This window comes from Toxorhynchites rutilus, chromosome 3 (genome assembly GCF_029784135.1).
Source record: "Toxorhynchites rutilus septentrionalis strain SRP chromosome 3, ASM2978413v1, whole genome shotgun sequence".
In the NCBI taxonomy this organism is placed as follows: Eukaryota; Metazoa; Arthropoda; class Insecta; order Diptera; family Culicidae; genus Toxorhynchites; species Toxorhynchites rutilus.
Window position 1 is genome coordinate 174,699,962 of NC_073746.1, and position 16,641 is coordinate 174,716,602.

Consider the following 16,641-nt stretch of genomic DNA (forward strand, 5'->3'; position numbering starts at 1 on the left):
TAAGTGTTAGCTGAAAAATATATATTTCAAACACTATTATTTGATTTTAAAAAGGTCGCTTTAGAAATGGCAAATTATTTCTGCAGGAAGGGTCCGCGCAAAAATTACGTAACGCGTGAAAGAGGAGTGAGTGTCGGTTGTTATGAATTAAGAGTATCCCTTACGTTAAGAAAGGGGGTCGAAGTTCGTATTTTTAGCATTACGTAATCTATGTACGGTATCAATGACAATATACTTAGCTACAACGTATATTGCCAACTTTAAGTCCATTTCCGAAATTCCAAAATTAAGTATATTGTCTTTCTTGAAAGAAAAATACATTGAAAGCCCTTTGAGTAAATCTATACATTTTATGCAATGTATCGGATTTTTCACCGAACTTCATCTCTCCATTGCTTTTTCCCGAATACGGCAATTTTCGTCATATGCAGCTCCACAATTCAATTTGTCCTTCACAATCTACCAGTGTCCCTCAACCGATACCTCACCGCTCCGGGTTATAGGTCTAATGATATTCCTTAGAAGCAACGGTGACGTCATGGTCCGTACACCACTGTTTTTGTCGAATTCGAATTCGAATTTGAACAGTAACAGTTTGTCAAGTCGGATCAGAAAAGGCAATCAGCTCATACTGCTCCAGAAAGGCAGCAACCTCTTCTGAAGGCATTTTGATAACTTTCTTGGTTCATGATATCAGAAGTTGGAAAAATACTAGAGTCCGAGGCATTATTGTATTGTGAACGTAGGTCTACGAAATTATAGCCAGCGAGAACAAACATTATAGAAATTTAGGAATGAACTGTTCAGTATTATCAAAAACTTTGTAGCACTGAAAAGGACCGATGAATGAGTGAGTGAGGGACGAGAATGGTTCGCAAAGCAGATTTTGTACTGTTGGTGGTTCGCTGTCTAGAAACTGAAACACTGCACTTATTGAATATCCAAGTGAATTTTCAGCAACTAGACACCCACTGCAGGCACGAGCGAATTTATATTTGTTCCACCACCATTTTTATTTACCTTTGATAACGTATAAAATCAATAATGCTTAATCATACACCAACGGTATGAAAATAGTGGCGGTTCGTCCTATTTAATATTTCTCTTCTGCTTTGCTTCTGCGCTTCAGAGCAAGCTCTGCACTATGCTTGCTTCGTGCATATTCTGAAAAGGCATTCTAAGTCGAAAAAAATGCACGTCCCTTCAACACTGTAGCAAAATAGAACCTGCGATTGGAAAGAGCGAGTACAATATTTAAAGTGCTTTTTCTGTCAGTCGATGACATCAACAGTTGACCAATTACGATTGAGATGGATTTTCAAACAGTTACCCACATTTATAGATTTTTATGATTTCAATAATTTGCTCTCAATGCTATTTTTTGGATCAATATTTAACCAACATCACTCGTAAATTTTCCATCTTTCGAATGAAGCTATTCTCATACCACTTGGTTCAGCCGGTAAGGAGGAAGTTCCTTTGTTTATATGTTTAACTTCGTGTAACGGCCCGGTACAACTTTTCAAACAAGCCCTCATCTATGCTTTCTGGAAATAAGATTGCCCAGCTCCTGTCTTTTCCGCAATTTCAGGTTTCGTTCTACAAGAACCACCCAACATCACCTTGGCGTAATTCTCTGCGCGATTTGAATGTACCTGCAACTATCCCTGAAACTCGCACAAAACACCACTTTTCTCATGATCGAACTAATTCATTAGGGAAACCATACTCGTGCATTTATTACCATAGCTGTTCTCTCGATCCACTGTATCGTACGCTGCCTAGAAGTCGATGGATATGCGTGGATAAAACATACTCCCGTAATTTTTGTAGAGTTTGTCGAAACGTAAATATCTGGTCCATGATAGCACCAAAGGTAGTAGACGGCGAGAGAGGATCTGAGGGGAATTCCGTGGTAGTTGCTGCAGTCTAACTTATCGCTCTTTTTATAGATCGGCCACACAATACCTTCCATTCAATCTTGTGGCACCCTCTTCTTATCCGAAATCTTCGAGATATCCCATTGATGCGCAATCGTCAGTTTCTATCTTTCATATTTGAAAAACTCGCCTGGCAACTGGTTCATGCCAACAGCTCGGTTGTTTTTCAGCTTCCCTCTCTCGAAAAATCCCCAATTTCCTGCAGTTCGGGGACTGAGACCGTGTCGTCGGATGTGGGCTCTCCTATGTCATTTTCATGTCATTGTGTACGAAAGTACATATTTTTCCAATTATCGAAAAACTGACACCGATAAAAGTACAGTGTAAACAATACACAGTGTAAAGTGCAAACAATACACTCTAAACTACCTCTACCCAAATTTTCAACAGAAAATATGCGACCGATTCCAACCTTTGAAAAGGTGACGTTGCGAATAAATCCAGTTAGTGTTTAGAAGTCTTTCCAAGTATTTCAATTTTTCAGCGCGAGCCATATCCAAACGGTCTTTTTGAAGACCAAAGTTTTCCGCTTCCTGAGCTATCATCTTTGAAACCTCCTTCTGCCGAAGGGTTCAAGGAATGATCAGAGCTACCAGATTCATTTTTATGGTCCATTGTATTCAGAAGAAAAGTGCGATAGCAACCGATGCGAAACTAATTTTCTGTTTTTCACCGGAGAACACAGTTCTCACCGCTAGAAAATACCTTTTTCACATCCAGCTTGAAATGCGCTACACTTTGACGCCACTTTTAATCTGGAAACAATGCTCGTATTCTCGAAAATTTAATGATCGATCGGAAAAAAAGTCAACATTAAGTCATTCATAATTTATCAGTCATCCAGCTAATGACCAGACGGCAGCGACAGCGAGACTTTCCAAAAGTCCTTTCTCAAAGACGAGAGTTTATTTAAGTTTTTCAAATTGACAAATGCACTGAGAAAATTTAAAGCCAGAGCTGGGCGAAAAATACCCCCTATTAAATTTTTATTCTAATTTTCGCTGTAGAGCATTTTTCCATAAGCATAACCTTTTTTCTTCATTTGCCAGATCATCACCTCATGCGTCTCTGATGGATTTTGGAAGGTCTATTTGTTCTCCGAGATTATGCAGCAATTGATAACTATATGTTCTACGTTTAGAGTCACATTGTATAATCCGCTGCTGCCTAATTCATGTGCGTCCTGTACACAGTCGAAAGAGAAATATGTGATCCTCCCTTCTGTTGCAATCATCTCTCAGTGTCGTGTTTCTCTGTAATGTTCAAAGTGCCAAGCTACCTGTCTCGGTAGCACCACTGGATATCTCTGGCGAGGTCGAAGTATATGTTAGCCTATTCTCGGATATCAAAATCTTGTACTTCCTCTTCCACATTCTACCTTCCGTTTATCCATGGCATGCTCATGCGTTTGCAATGGTATTACCGCGTATTCCGCTGTATCCACTACTTACCTCCATTCTGCTCGATCATGGGCTAATTCCACCAATTGCTAAGCCGAAACTATGCCGAACTGTCTTTGTCTATGCGAAACTATGCCGAAAACATTCTTCGTGAGTGCGAAAACTATATAAACGAAGATGGTAAAAACAAATACTAAAGAAATGTCAAAAATCGCGTTGAAAGAAAAAGGACAGAAGATTGAGGATAGGTTCGATGCAGTGATCTATAGCCATAAAACGTGTTCTTATGTACAGTCAATCGCAAAATTGAGTACTGGTTTGTTATTTTGAAGTTTTTTGGGGTTAAAAAGTAAAAAATTAAATGCGACATATATTCATCGTAAAATCGATCCATTTTACTCTCATGTAGTGATAAGAAAAACATTAAAATGGTCACATTTCTACTTCATGTTTGAAATACAAACAAAACAAATTCCAATTAAGACGTAGCAAAATTGAGTGTACAATTCAAGTTTGTTCAAATTGAAATCAGTTCAGAAATAAAAAATAACAAAAATCAATCCCCTAATATTTGGTATGGTCCCTCTTTGGCGTCCAGCACTTCCTGCAAGCACCGAGGCAAGATTTCTAGTCACTGTAGACGGAAGTGCCTCTCAGATCTCCGTAATAGTCATTTTGAGTTCCGCTTCGTTCCATGGATTATGATGGATGTATGGTTCTTGATTTCCCACCATAGATACTCTGTCTTCCATCCGATTCAAAGAGATTGGTTTCCGGTTCATCCGTATAAAAGACTTTGTTCCTGAACTCCTGTCATATGCCTTAGCAAACTGTAGTCGTTTTTTCATATTCACCTTTGAGATGAAACACTTTTTACGGCCAACACGACCTCTCAGATGCTGTTCAAGTATGCTATAAAGGTCCTCGCGTTAGTATTAGTAAATAACGTGCAAAATAGCGCACACACACTGCACGCTATTTTATACGTGTAAGATACAAAACAATCTAGCTCACCTGTGGTGTATGTTAAACCACGTTGAACTCAAACATCGATGCATACACTCGTACATGGGAGAGAGAAAGAGAGGAACGAATACTTTTTGGGGGAAGTCACTCCAAAATAAAATGAGGACAATTTGACTGGGAAGAATGAAATGATTTAGTCGAGTCCGTAGAGGGAGATACTAAACGCCCGCCTGATTTTTTAGTCGTTTTGGCGGAGAAACTGCGTGAAGAAGGCAAAAGTCATTACTAACTGAATACGGATATAGTCAGTCAGATAGTCAGCTGACTATTCTCAGTTGACTATGACATCTACAAAAAACAAAAACCAACATTGCCTAAGCAGTGATTTGGTGTTGACGTCACACACTAACGATAAAAATGTACGCCAATTCGCAAAGATCTTGTTTGGAGAAATTTCAGGTGTACACTCAATTTTGCGAGGCTTACAATAGAGATTGCTTTCAATTTGTTGTAATAAATAATTAACAAAAAACTTTTCGTGAAATTTTCTTGTGCGCATGGTTATTTAAATATGTGTGTTATTAATATGCATCAAAAGAAGTAATCTATTCAAAATATGTTGAACCACATAAATGGAGAGTATCGTCAAGTAGCATGTGTATAATCAATTTTTCGATTGAATGTACCTCAATGATTCACATTATCGAGCAGTTTTGTGACGATCTTTTATCAGTGATTTTATGGACATAAAGCAATAAATACTAGATTTTTCAAGTTTTGCCCAAATAAAACCGTATCTTCTAGAGGTTCTAGAATAAATCGAATAAATAACGTATGGAATTCTGAATTATTCTATTAACTCTTCGTGGTCGTTTGTCTGCTCTGAGCCACCACAGCAAGAAACCATGCTAATCTTATATTTTACTCAACCAAGTATCAGTTTACACTTTTCCTAAACGAAGCTTGATGTCTAGTAAACCTGTTCACGAATCAATACGGTGCTCCTATCAGTAATAGATAACGGTACTCAGTGTCAAACAAAGTAGTCACCCGCACAGGACAACGCACAGTGCGTTGAACGCATAGGAATGTGGTACAAAAATCATAACAGCTGAATTTAGCTATTGTAACACTTTGGTGTGATGGAAAAGACTGTTCATAAGTATCAGAACTACTGGTTGCATAAACGTCTCATGTTATTTGAATAATCGCAAAAGTGTCTCAAGCGACAAATTCTTTTTCATATAAAAACATTACATTAAAATACTTTGTTATGTTGATACATATACAGGGTGGCGCATAAGTCACGCAACGCTCTCTGAAGGAAAAAAATAACGATCGCGCTGTAACTATCGAGCGTGTTCCTGAGCGGTTCAGTTGTCGACTTTGTATCGTTTTTTATTCGAGGATAAAGATTCTGTATCGTGAGACTTTTTTTTTGACGTAGGACTACGTCTCTCATTTCTATACCGGGGTGTAAAATCAAAGTTTCGAAACTGAAAGCGTTACGCCGGAGACCGAGATTTTGAGCGTTAATAGCTCCTAAACAACTGAACGATAATGGTATGATAAACACTTCATTCGAAAGATATAATGTCTACGCGTTATATACTTGTTACTTTTTGATCCAAAAACTTGTTTCAATAGCCTTAAAATTGTTCTCAAAACAGGCTATTGAAATCACCAATCGGTATATAAGCGAGCGCCGCTCGGAAAATCCACTCAGTTCTAATTGAACAGCGATTGGAGCATGTTGTCGCTGTTGTTGTTGTTGCCACAAACGGTTCCCCGGGAAGACATCGCTACACACACACATACACGCGCGGAATTGTTTCCGTTTGGATGCCATTCAGCATCGAGAAAGTTCCGGAAAGATCTAATCATTTCTGGAATATAATCTGCCAGTTCCTCTGGGAATTTAAAAATACATTCATGTGAAAGAGTTTATTTTAATGTTTTCTAACCAAATAACACAGCTACAAAATACATTTGATTTTGTAATTTTTCAACCAAGTGTAATTAGCAGGAAAGCTTCTGAAGATTATTCTATATTTCCGTATCCAATATTGTATGCGCACGCAATCGATTATTGCTCAGTCGCCGAAAGTTTCGAGCTCAGAGAGTTTATTCCCCTGTAGTTTGCCTTCCAAATTGCCATCGTAAACCACACCTTCTCTCGTTTCAATCACACACACAAAACATACTTAAGCGATATTCTGGTGGTGAGACGCATTCATTTTTCGTGAGGACATCGATAAGACAACATCGTTGCCTAACGTGCTGGACGAGGTGGACGGCGAAGGATCGACACATACACGCGCGGAATTCTTTCCGTTTGGATGCCATTCAGCATCGAGAAAGTTCCGGAAAGATCTAATCATTGCTGGAAAATAATCTGCCAGTTCCTTTGGGAATTTAAAAATACATTCATGTGAAAGAGTTTATTTTAATGTTTTCTATCCATGTAACACTGTGACCAAATATTTTTCAATCAAGTGCTATTAACAGGTGGTTATCGAGTTAGTATTAACTACTGGTGGGCTTCCAGTATCGAGGAAAATGTGGAAATATCTAATCGTTGCTGGAAAATAATCTGCCAGTTCCCCTTGGAATTGAAAATTACATTCAAGCGAAAGAGTTTATTTTAATGTTTTCTATCCACAAAATATCCATATAATACCTTTGGTTTTGTGATTTGTCAATCAAGTGCAGTTAGCAGGAAAGCTTTTGAAGACTATTCTTCAGAAGAAGGTTTTTCGTATCCTATATTGGATGCATAAAACCTTGTGCCTCCAACGTAACGCTCTCGTTTTCGAAGTCCCCCAAATATTCATTTATTCATTCATTCAGAATGGATTTAGATTCAACTTCAAACAAATGATCTCTAAATCAACGATAGTCCTACGTCACCCTTGTGATTATACCATAGATATAACCCACTTCCTGTTTTTTATACGAATTTTTTTTTGTGCAAATCGGTTGGGTGACTCATGCACCACCCTGTATACGTTCACAAAAAACCCGTAAAAATGTTTATTTTTCAAAATATTGCATTTATCACTGGTTTTTCAAGGAAAAATAATTCCGACCAGTTCGACACTCTTGTCCAAAATTAATACGACCGCAAAGGGTTAATTATTCTATGAAATGGAATGCAAAAATTGCTTGTTTTTCAGACAAAATGTTGTTCTCTTTGTGTGGCAAACGAAACACGTTGTTCCACAACGGTTACACAAGTGTCTCATGCTCCTCCTGTGGTGAAACGTTATTACGCATTGCTGTAATTTTTTGAAGAATTATATGGATGAGTGAAAAAGATTGCGCGTCAGGTTGCTCATATAAAGGTCACAGTTATTCTCGTCCTCGCGCCCCTCGTAATTGCGTGAAAAGAAAAACGCATATTTTTAACAAACATTCAACTGATATCATCCGCCAGCGGTTTGCTAACAAAGACTCCTTAAAAACTTTCATTCCGCTCCAACCTCAACACAGACATGATGAAAAGAAAATATTAGATTAAATCTGGGAAAAGTTATTGCGTTCCGGGTTAAGTAATTTATGTGATTTTTTTTTGTTTTCTCCTCTTGCTATTGTTCCGGGCTTTTGGGGATCGTTGAGTGCGTTTGATTTCGGTTGGCACCGAAAAGGAATCCTTTTGACAAAAAGGTTATGCCGACATACTCATATTCTTCTCACAAATTATAAACGAATAATTGCTAATTTGCATACAAAATATGAATAGCATTGTAAGTACCCAAAAGAAAGTGGAAACTGATGGAACGATAGGTCGTATACGCAGCAAATAAAACCATTCGATATTTTCAGTTGAATCACATTGCATGGATACGAACGTTTCCACAGAAAACCTACACCCAGCGTCAGAAATTGAAACTCTCCAAACTTCTCCCACGTTGGAAGTATCAGAGGACGACGGAAAACAACCCAAGGATAATGGCGATGAAGAGGCTGCATCTTTGGATACCAACCAGCGACTGCAGAGTGATACGAGCAACAGTCAAGCGACGATTGAGGAAACAATCGATGATGTGCACAGTTATGCCATAAAGGAGGAAAGTGTTTTTCGCGAAGAAGAAAATGGGATTAATGTTAGTGAAAAGAACGACAATAACAGTGAATTGTACAGTGCTAGTGATAATACGCCTAGAACTGCTCCTGATAAACAAAGTGATGATGATGTACGAGAAACGAGAGCCGAGACAAATGAAGCTGGAACTGAACCTGAACCCGTCAGTCGGGCGGGATTGGGAGACAGAAGTGAAGACGCGCCGAATCGCAGACAATTTGCTTTACGGGAAAGTTGTTTATCACGACGTTCTTCTTCCAAATCATCGATCAAAAAGAAGGTAGCCTATAACGACAGCACTGAAATTATCCCACTGCCAGAGTACTCGCCTGCGGTGGCAAATGACGATGACGAAGTGTTTTCCGACTCGATCCCACCCATGCTGCCGCGGGGTGACATGTGTGCTCCCTATGCCACCAAACGGGGCTCTATTCCCGGTCTAGTTGCGCTGCCAGACTGGTTCGCCGAGGATCGACTAATGATGTTGGTATACTGTTGTGTTACCTCGGATTCTGGCCATTTTTTGCATGAAAATTAGCGATTATATATTTTTTCGGCGTTCCCTGAATCATAGCGCATCCGTTTCGTTTGCCAACTCATCAATTGCAGAATGCAACATATAGAGAGTAGTGTTATGTAGCGTGCATTTCGATCATTCCGCCAATCATCAAACACATTCCCATTAATGATTAATCCCGTTCTGATTTGCTGACTGCCACTGCTGTTGGCTGAATGAGGCCGAGTCATGAAAGATAGAGGTGTTAATTATGTGTGCAATTCCAAATGAAATGGAACTAAAAATACAGATTTTAAAAACTTATATTTTTGGTTCGAACGAAAGTTTGTATTCCGTTTGGGTTGGAGGAAATATGAATTTTCCACAGCATTTGGGAATTAATTGACTCAAGTGTAACTTTTGAAAAGGACTATCGATTTCAGTAAGAGAAATCTTTGATAATTTATATCTCAAAAACATGAGTCGTACCGAAATAGTGTCTTAGAAAGAGTTATAGAATATTGATGTTAAAACGTGAAAAAAAAGCACTGAGAAAAAAAATTAGTACTGCTTTTTTTATTTACAAAAAAAAAACTTTAATTTGCAACATCTAAAATACATGTTTTTTTTTTTTAATTCTTTTTTTTAATTGGTTCATATAAAATAGAAGTCATGTAGAAAATTTAGAAAATGGGTCCAAGATGGTAAAACTATGTTTTACGAACTTTGTAGAACATCGATTTTTTTAGGATTTTCGTAACTTCGAATTTTTGTATGTTAACAATCATGTTTAGCCACAAATTATGAATCCTGATATGAAATCAAACAAAAAGCTCTTTAACAATCTCCTTCTACATGCAGCCATTCTCGAGATATTTGAAAAAAATATTCCTAATTTATTGTCTTTTCTATAGAAAACGCTGACCCAGCAAACGATGTTCCGCCATATAAATTGAATATAATAAAAATATTTTGGTCGTTATTTTTCAAGTGAATATTTTGGTCGGTCAATGAACAACAACTAATGCATAAGTGTAAGTGTGTATGACTGTTTTGACAATTTGTAACTAGGGAGAAAAGTGAAATGGAGAAAATCGAGACTAATTCCGTTCAATCACTGACTGACGTTGGTGAAAAATACTTAGCAGAACCGAATGCAATGAATTTGAATGAAAATTATGACTCAAAGTTGTTTAAATACATTGGAGACATAGTCCTAACCCTAACTCAACTATTTCTAATGTAAAATCAGTATCAGAGACAATTTTTGTTCAAGATTTTTCTCCCTATTACACAGTACATACATTTCAGCCCTAACTTGTTCGCTACGAGCGTCGTCTATAGACGACATCCGCGCGATGAGCTGTGTGTACGAGCATCGTCTTTAGACGGCATGAGAGTGATACTGCACATCGATCACACCAGCGCGGTGTGCATACTTTTGGCAGAGTATTTTCATATATAATTTTTGTTCTAAAATCGTGTTTCTTTCATCCGAAAATCAATTACCATTTTCCCTTCACAGAAATGAAACACGAAGGTCAATAAAATCTGTGTCGAATTGTATGGCTCATTTGCACAACCCGATTGGACTTGAGTTGCATGGAATTTTGAGTTGTGTGGAATGGCCATTTTGCGATCCGTTCGGGTAATTCTGGGATTTTAGAATACACGAGAGCAGTCGATCAGTAGATGGATATGGAAGTTCCAACGAAATTACACTATCGATTTCCTCAAGGCGTATTATGTCGATTACTCAAACTAAAATTCTATCCAACCGAATATATCCAGCAACGTGTGGGACCGAATACGTCTAATGTGGTAATGGAGTTCATTTGAGACTTTATTTTTGTTTGAACACATGTGCTGTAATGTCATGACATTGCATGCGTTTTGGTCTGGAAATAGTGAAGGCTGTGTTGTGCTTGATAGCGTCTCTTAAGAGTATATATTATTTCTCACGCCCCTGCTGCTGATTGTGTCGTAGGAATCGTAGTCGTTCGCTCTCTACCTTTGCGTATATGTCGACCATAAATTGTTGACACAGCTCACTACATCGGATAATGACGTTGTCCTTATCGCGTCAAATTTGTTTGATTGCTTCGTCTCCTCTTACCAATGTTCATTAAAAAGTATTTAATTATGTTCATGAAAGAAATTTCTTCTGACTCCTGTGGTTACACATATCCTAGAACATGTAACTCAAAATAAATTCAAGGCGTGTTTCTTGGCATAGAAATCCAGATTATTGTTTCATCTTCGGATCACAATTTCTTGTCACTGCGCAGTCGCCTACAATAATCCCAGCCAAGGCTTCAAGGACATGCGCACTCGTGCTCTCCAGTTGGCGCTCTATCAGAATTGATAGCATGATTGTGATTTTTCAATCCGTGTATGTGTGATTTGAAGCATTTCAATAATTCATTGTGCTCATTCAAAAAGGCTTCCAGTTCGCCGATGCGATGCGCCTGGCTTTAAGCGAATTGAGGTTACTGTGTGAAGGCGCATGCGTGAATGGAAGTTCGATGAAGCGGACGTAGCGCCATCTATTGTTTAACAACGTAAATAAATTCGTTCTATTTGTAAAACAAGTGACGGTTAAATTATTTGGAAAAAAAATACTAAAATCGCGAGGAAAATGGAGGATGGGGTATAAAAATCAGAGATTATATGTTTTTTTCAAAGCCAAATTTAAGAAAACATGCAAAAAAAATATTATAGTTTATATATAGTTTTTTTTCTGTATAGGGGTCACCCTTATCGGTATTAAATATATAGTAATCTGTACTATAGCGATATCGTATATAGTTTACGACCTATTCTCATGCATGTCAATTTTTTTTGTGTATAATTTCATAAAAATCGGTCGTGCCGAGTTCGACCACGAGATTTGTATATATACAGCCATTCCATGCCAAACCGATATAGTGGTTCTCAGATTTTCGTGGAAAGTGGTAGTTTTGTTCTTTATCGCGAAACATTAGACCCGACGATCATATTTGATGAAAAAAATCCTCCTACGCATATGTTCCAATTTCAACAATGACAGAGTTATAGAGCTTTTTTTTTTGTTTCGGACTCTGTTGCCTCAAACTGGCTCTACATCAGAAAGTACGCTACGAAAGACGATTCTGATGCTTTCATTTCAGTAGGGTGGCCATTTCCATTTTAGGTTTGTCCGAAAAATCAACTTTTTCCTTTTTTCCCAGAAATGACTTTTTTTTTAAATTCCTAATTTTTGAATCACTAGACCGATTCAGATGATCGACATATCAAATTAAAGCCAATCATCTGGTCTTCTTTGAAAAAATATCACGCTTTCAGAAAATTCGAATTCGGTTCTTGTTATAATTGATTGTATTCGTTTTTTATTGTTTTCATAGTCTCGGGACCAAAGGCGCTATAGTTTTTATATTTTTTCTGAAAAACTGAGGATTTTTCACATAACATGTGTCAAACCAGAGTGGCGTTATTTTCGTTTTTGAGTTATGATTTTTCAAAGTTAACCGATGGTCCAAAAAATCATTTTTCACTTTTTTCCAAAACTTTCCAAAACAAATCGAATCCTGTACATAATCGATTAAAAAAATTTTTTGATTTTAGAAAATAAAAGAGAAATTTGATTTTTGATTCGTGATTCAGTCAGAAAAAACCTTTCTCACATGAAAAAGATAAATTTATCCAGGTATCTCAGGAGGTGATAGACGATCATATTTGATGAAAAAAAATCCTCCTACGCATATGTTCCAATTTCAACAATGACATAGTTATAGAGCTTTTTTTTTGTTTCGGACTCTGTTGCCTCAAACTGGGTCTACATTAGAAAGTACGCTACGAAAGACGATTCTGATGCTTTCATTTGAAGATGAGAAAATTTTGTACAGGATATTGTAGTGGAACAACTAAATTCGTGGATTTCAATAACATTTTTACCATACAATAATTTTACACAAATTTCTGCATTACTCGAGAATTAATCAAGCAAATGAAACGAAATTTGGCATGTGAAAGTTTTAGGGTGCAATGAATGATTCTATGGTGGTTAGATACTCCACCAAATACTCCAAGCAAATGGAGCATTTGGCATGTGAAGATTTTTAGGGGGCACGAAATAATGAATAGACACTCTTTCCCCCTCTCTAAGGGGAGAACAGGGGAGGGGTCTGTCTTTGTTCTATCATATTTTCTGTATCAAACATTTATTCCATGTAACGGAGAAACATGATATTTGCATGTGGTTGAAAAATCTTGAACGAGAATTGTGTCTAAAAATAATCTGATAGTATAATGATGAGTTTGGTAGAAGTACTAGGAATTTTTTAGTAAAAGGTAAATTCAATGGGGTCGATTAAAAGATCAATCAATGAACAGTTTTGCGATTGGACTCATGGGCATGCGCTTAGTAAGAAAACGTGAATATTTGAAGGTATTGATAACAAAAAACAAATTTTGGGCGGGACGAAGTTTGCCGGGTCAGCTAGTTTGAAATATAAAAAAAATATGTTTTTCCAAACTGTATATAATAATCGAGTCCAAAATTGTATATAATCGAATCACATATAATTGATTCTGTATATAATCGAGTCCGAGCTGTACTGCCCATGTTTGTATACGAGGCGTAAACGACAAAATGAACAAAATCGACTTTTTCGCTGTTTCGCATTCTACACAATGTAATACGTTTGCTCAACATGCAAACAAATATTTTTTGTTCGAAAACATTCGAGCAATTTCGAAAAATCGTTTCCGAAAAATCACTGTTTGTCCGCATAACAGACGTAGTTTCATACAGCTTTCATACATCGTTCGAAAATTAACAATTGTCAGCATTATGTGCTATAAGCTAAATCTACAGTAGAATCACATTCTTTGTAGAGCCCAAACATGTCTGTCACGATAGTGTCTTATTACTTAGTGTTTCCTAATAGATGAATATAAGAAACCATTGAAACGCTGCTCATATAATTACTATTTTCTGTACACGATGATCAAAGAGAAGCGATTGTGTTTTTTAATGTTATAATTACTAAAATTTCTTGTTTGAATCTTCAAGTAGATAATGAAACAATCAGATCAGTAGTAAAATTAAAATAATATTGCTTCTTAGCATTATGACTCCTCGGATTCAACATTGAATAATTCCACATACTCAACATTTAATCATTTTCTTCTGTTAAAACTCAACGCCATATCTGTCATAATGAGTATAACACAAGAGTCGAGACGCGTGAACTTTGTCTGGTATATTGAACGAATAGAGCATGAACGAATTTCGGAAAGCCTGCATTCAGGCACTTCCATTACTGTCAATAATTTCAGGTGATTATCACGAACGTTAAGTTAATCTTCATCGCTTGCAGTGAATTTCTATTGAAAACGTGTTTGATTTCCATATTTAGAAACAATGGAATCCGGAGAAGGCAACATTAGCTTTCGTTGAGCGTTGACCGTTGTGCGGTTGAGCGACATCTAGCATTGAACGGCGTTGAGCGTTCCGTTTCCGTTTCTTTTTCTTTTTTATACTGTATTATAATAACTTTCAACACTTTTTGGCTGGCTTTTCACTTCCATTTTCGGAAGAATGTCGGGAGTGAGAATTGAACTCGAGATCTTTACCGTGAAGGGTACGGTCCGTTCCCGTTTCCGTTTCCGATTTATATGATCTTTTATCGTCATTTTGCGATCTTAGTTTCTAACACTTTCTTTATCTAACTCCATTTCACTAGCTCCATTTTCGGTCTCCTAGGGCGGTTTTCAATGCACCGGAAGCTACCGGAATACGACATTCGACTTCCGCTGTTTAAGCCCTTCAATCCAATACCCATATCGTAGGGGTTTTATATGATTGCTAGTCATTTATAGCCAGTATCATTAAACCGTAAATCAAAACAAGAGTATGTTCGTTTTTCGCTCGTCTGTTATTGTCACCCATTGCCCATATAATTGGGGTGTACGCCATTTCTGGTCAATCGGGAGTAGATTCATAAAATATAGCTAGAGTTATACCATACATTTCATTGTCGCAAAAAACAAGAATTTTGTATAATAAATGGCTCCTTTACCATTGATCGATTTCACTCTGAATAAGTTGACGTTGAATTTTACGCTTTGATTTTCACTAACACGTAATGATATTCAATTTCGACGTTACGAATATAATGGCGAAAATGAATATGCAAATGAAAAATGAACTTTATAGCAAGCTGATGTTGATGTTCATTGCACTGGTGTTCATTGATAGTGTTGTTCCATATTTATCGACTCTCGCTTGAGCAGTAGGTTGTCAATACAAGGCAGGCTGAAATTCGCCGCATTTGAATGCCGTGAACGTGAATATTTTCGGCACTGGTCCGCAAATAGACGCAAGCGTTTTCTAAATGGAAAAAATATGTTATAATCCGCAAAATCACCTAGGCCCTCTTTTTGCCGATAATATCCTTCAACTGGACAGATCATTTCATCGGAAATTTGCATGGTTATGCTTGTAAGCCAAAAAACAACAAAAATGCGTTTTCCAGCACTTCGTGTTGTCGATTACGTCTCCTATGCAATCATGGGCAGTGTACCATCTTGTACCATTTTTTTTATAATTTTTTACATGACTTCTATTTTATATGAACAAATTTTTAAAAAAACTAAAAAATATTGTATTTTTTTTATTTATTTATATTGCAAATTAAAGTTTTTTTTGTAAATAAAAGAAAGTACTAATTTTTTTTCACAGTGTATATTTTTTAAGTTCTTCTTCTTTCTTTGTTTTTAAGAGGCTTTAAACTTTGAAGTTCATTCGCCTCTAAGCTTTCAAGTTTGGACATCAATACTTTATAACTCTTTCTAATACACTATTTCGGTACGACTCATAGTTTCAAGATATAAATTATCAAAGATTTCTCTTATTAAAATCGATACGCCCTTTTCAAAAGTTACACATGAGTCAAAGAATTCCCAAATGCTGTGGAAAACTCATATTTCCTTCAACCCAAACGGAATACAAGCTTTCATTCGAATCAAAAATACTCATGTTTTGTCATTTGTCGATTTAATTTGGAATTGCTCCTTTGCGAGTTGAATTGGAATCAAGTGCACCAACCTTGGAAACAGAAATAGACTCTGTGTAGAACCGTATTCCTCGCGGTAACCAACCAACCACTGACATCCTTCCGCCTTCGGGTCGATGTCCACGGTCCACGCCCTAACGCCCGGTTTCCATTCTCTCGATGACGCAAATGCATGTCGAGTCGAGAACAGCGAGGGTTCGAGAAAAGGCCTACGCGCTTGTACATTTCATCTCCTGTCGTATAAATATTTACGGTTGAGTATGAGTGCTTGCGGAATCCATCCGAAAAGTTTCAAGCGGCAGAAAATGGCCTGGAAACATAATGTTGTTTGTTAACAGGCAAAAGTGAACAATGCTGCTCGAGAGAGGGGTTTTTCATTAACAAATTAAGTAGGTTAACATGATTCTTTTCTCGCTGTTCCCCAGATGATGGAATTCTCTAGTTTTTTCCGGTAATGTATCCAGTTTTTAACCCACCTGTATTTTATTACTGATCTATTATTTCTGGAACACGAACCCTAAATCGTAGGCTTCTTTCTGCAAGAGCTATCGAGGAAAGTGAACATGCTCTATCAGTCAACAGCAGCAGCAGCAGTAATTGAAACCCTGAGTTTCACCTTTTGTTCGTTCTAGACAGCAGCGTCGTAACATCATTCTATCTCCCTCATGTCATCATTAACCGTAACCATTCATTCATT

At 37.2% G+C, this 16,641-nt stretch overlaps 1 protein-coding gene across 4 annotated transcripts in view; it reads left to right on the plus strand.

The window, feature by feature from the left end:
- Positions 1 to 16,641, plus strand: part of LOC129775032 (adenylyl cyclase-associated protein 1) — a 64,819-nt gene that overhangs the window by 15,937 nt on the left and 32,241 nt on the right. For 3 of the 4 annotated variants that reach the window (XM_055779194.1, XM_055779196.1, XM_055779195.1), the window contains exon 3: positions 8,132 to 8,873. The exons of the other annotated variant lie outside the window; for it this stretch is intronic. In XM_055779194.1, the coding sequence (XP_055635169.1) occupies positions 8,132 to 8,873 (742 nt within the window). The remainder of the gene's footprint in view (positions 1 to 8,131; positions 8,874 to 16,641) is intronic. 4 annotated transcript variants of the gene reach the window in all.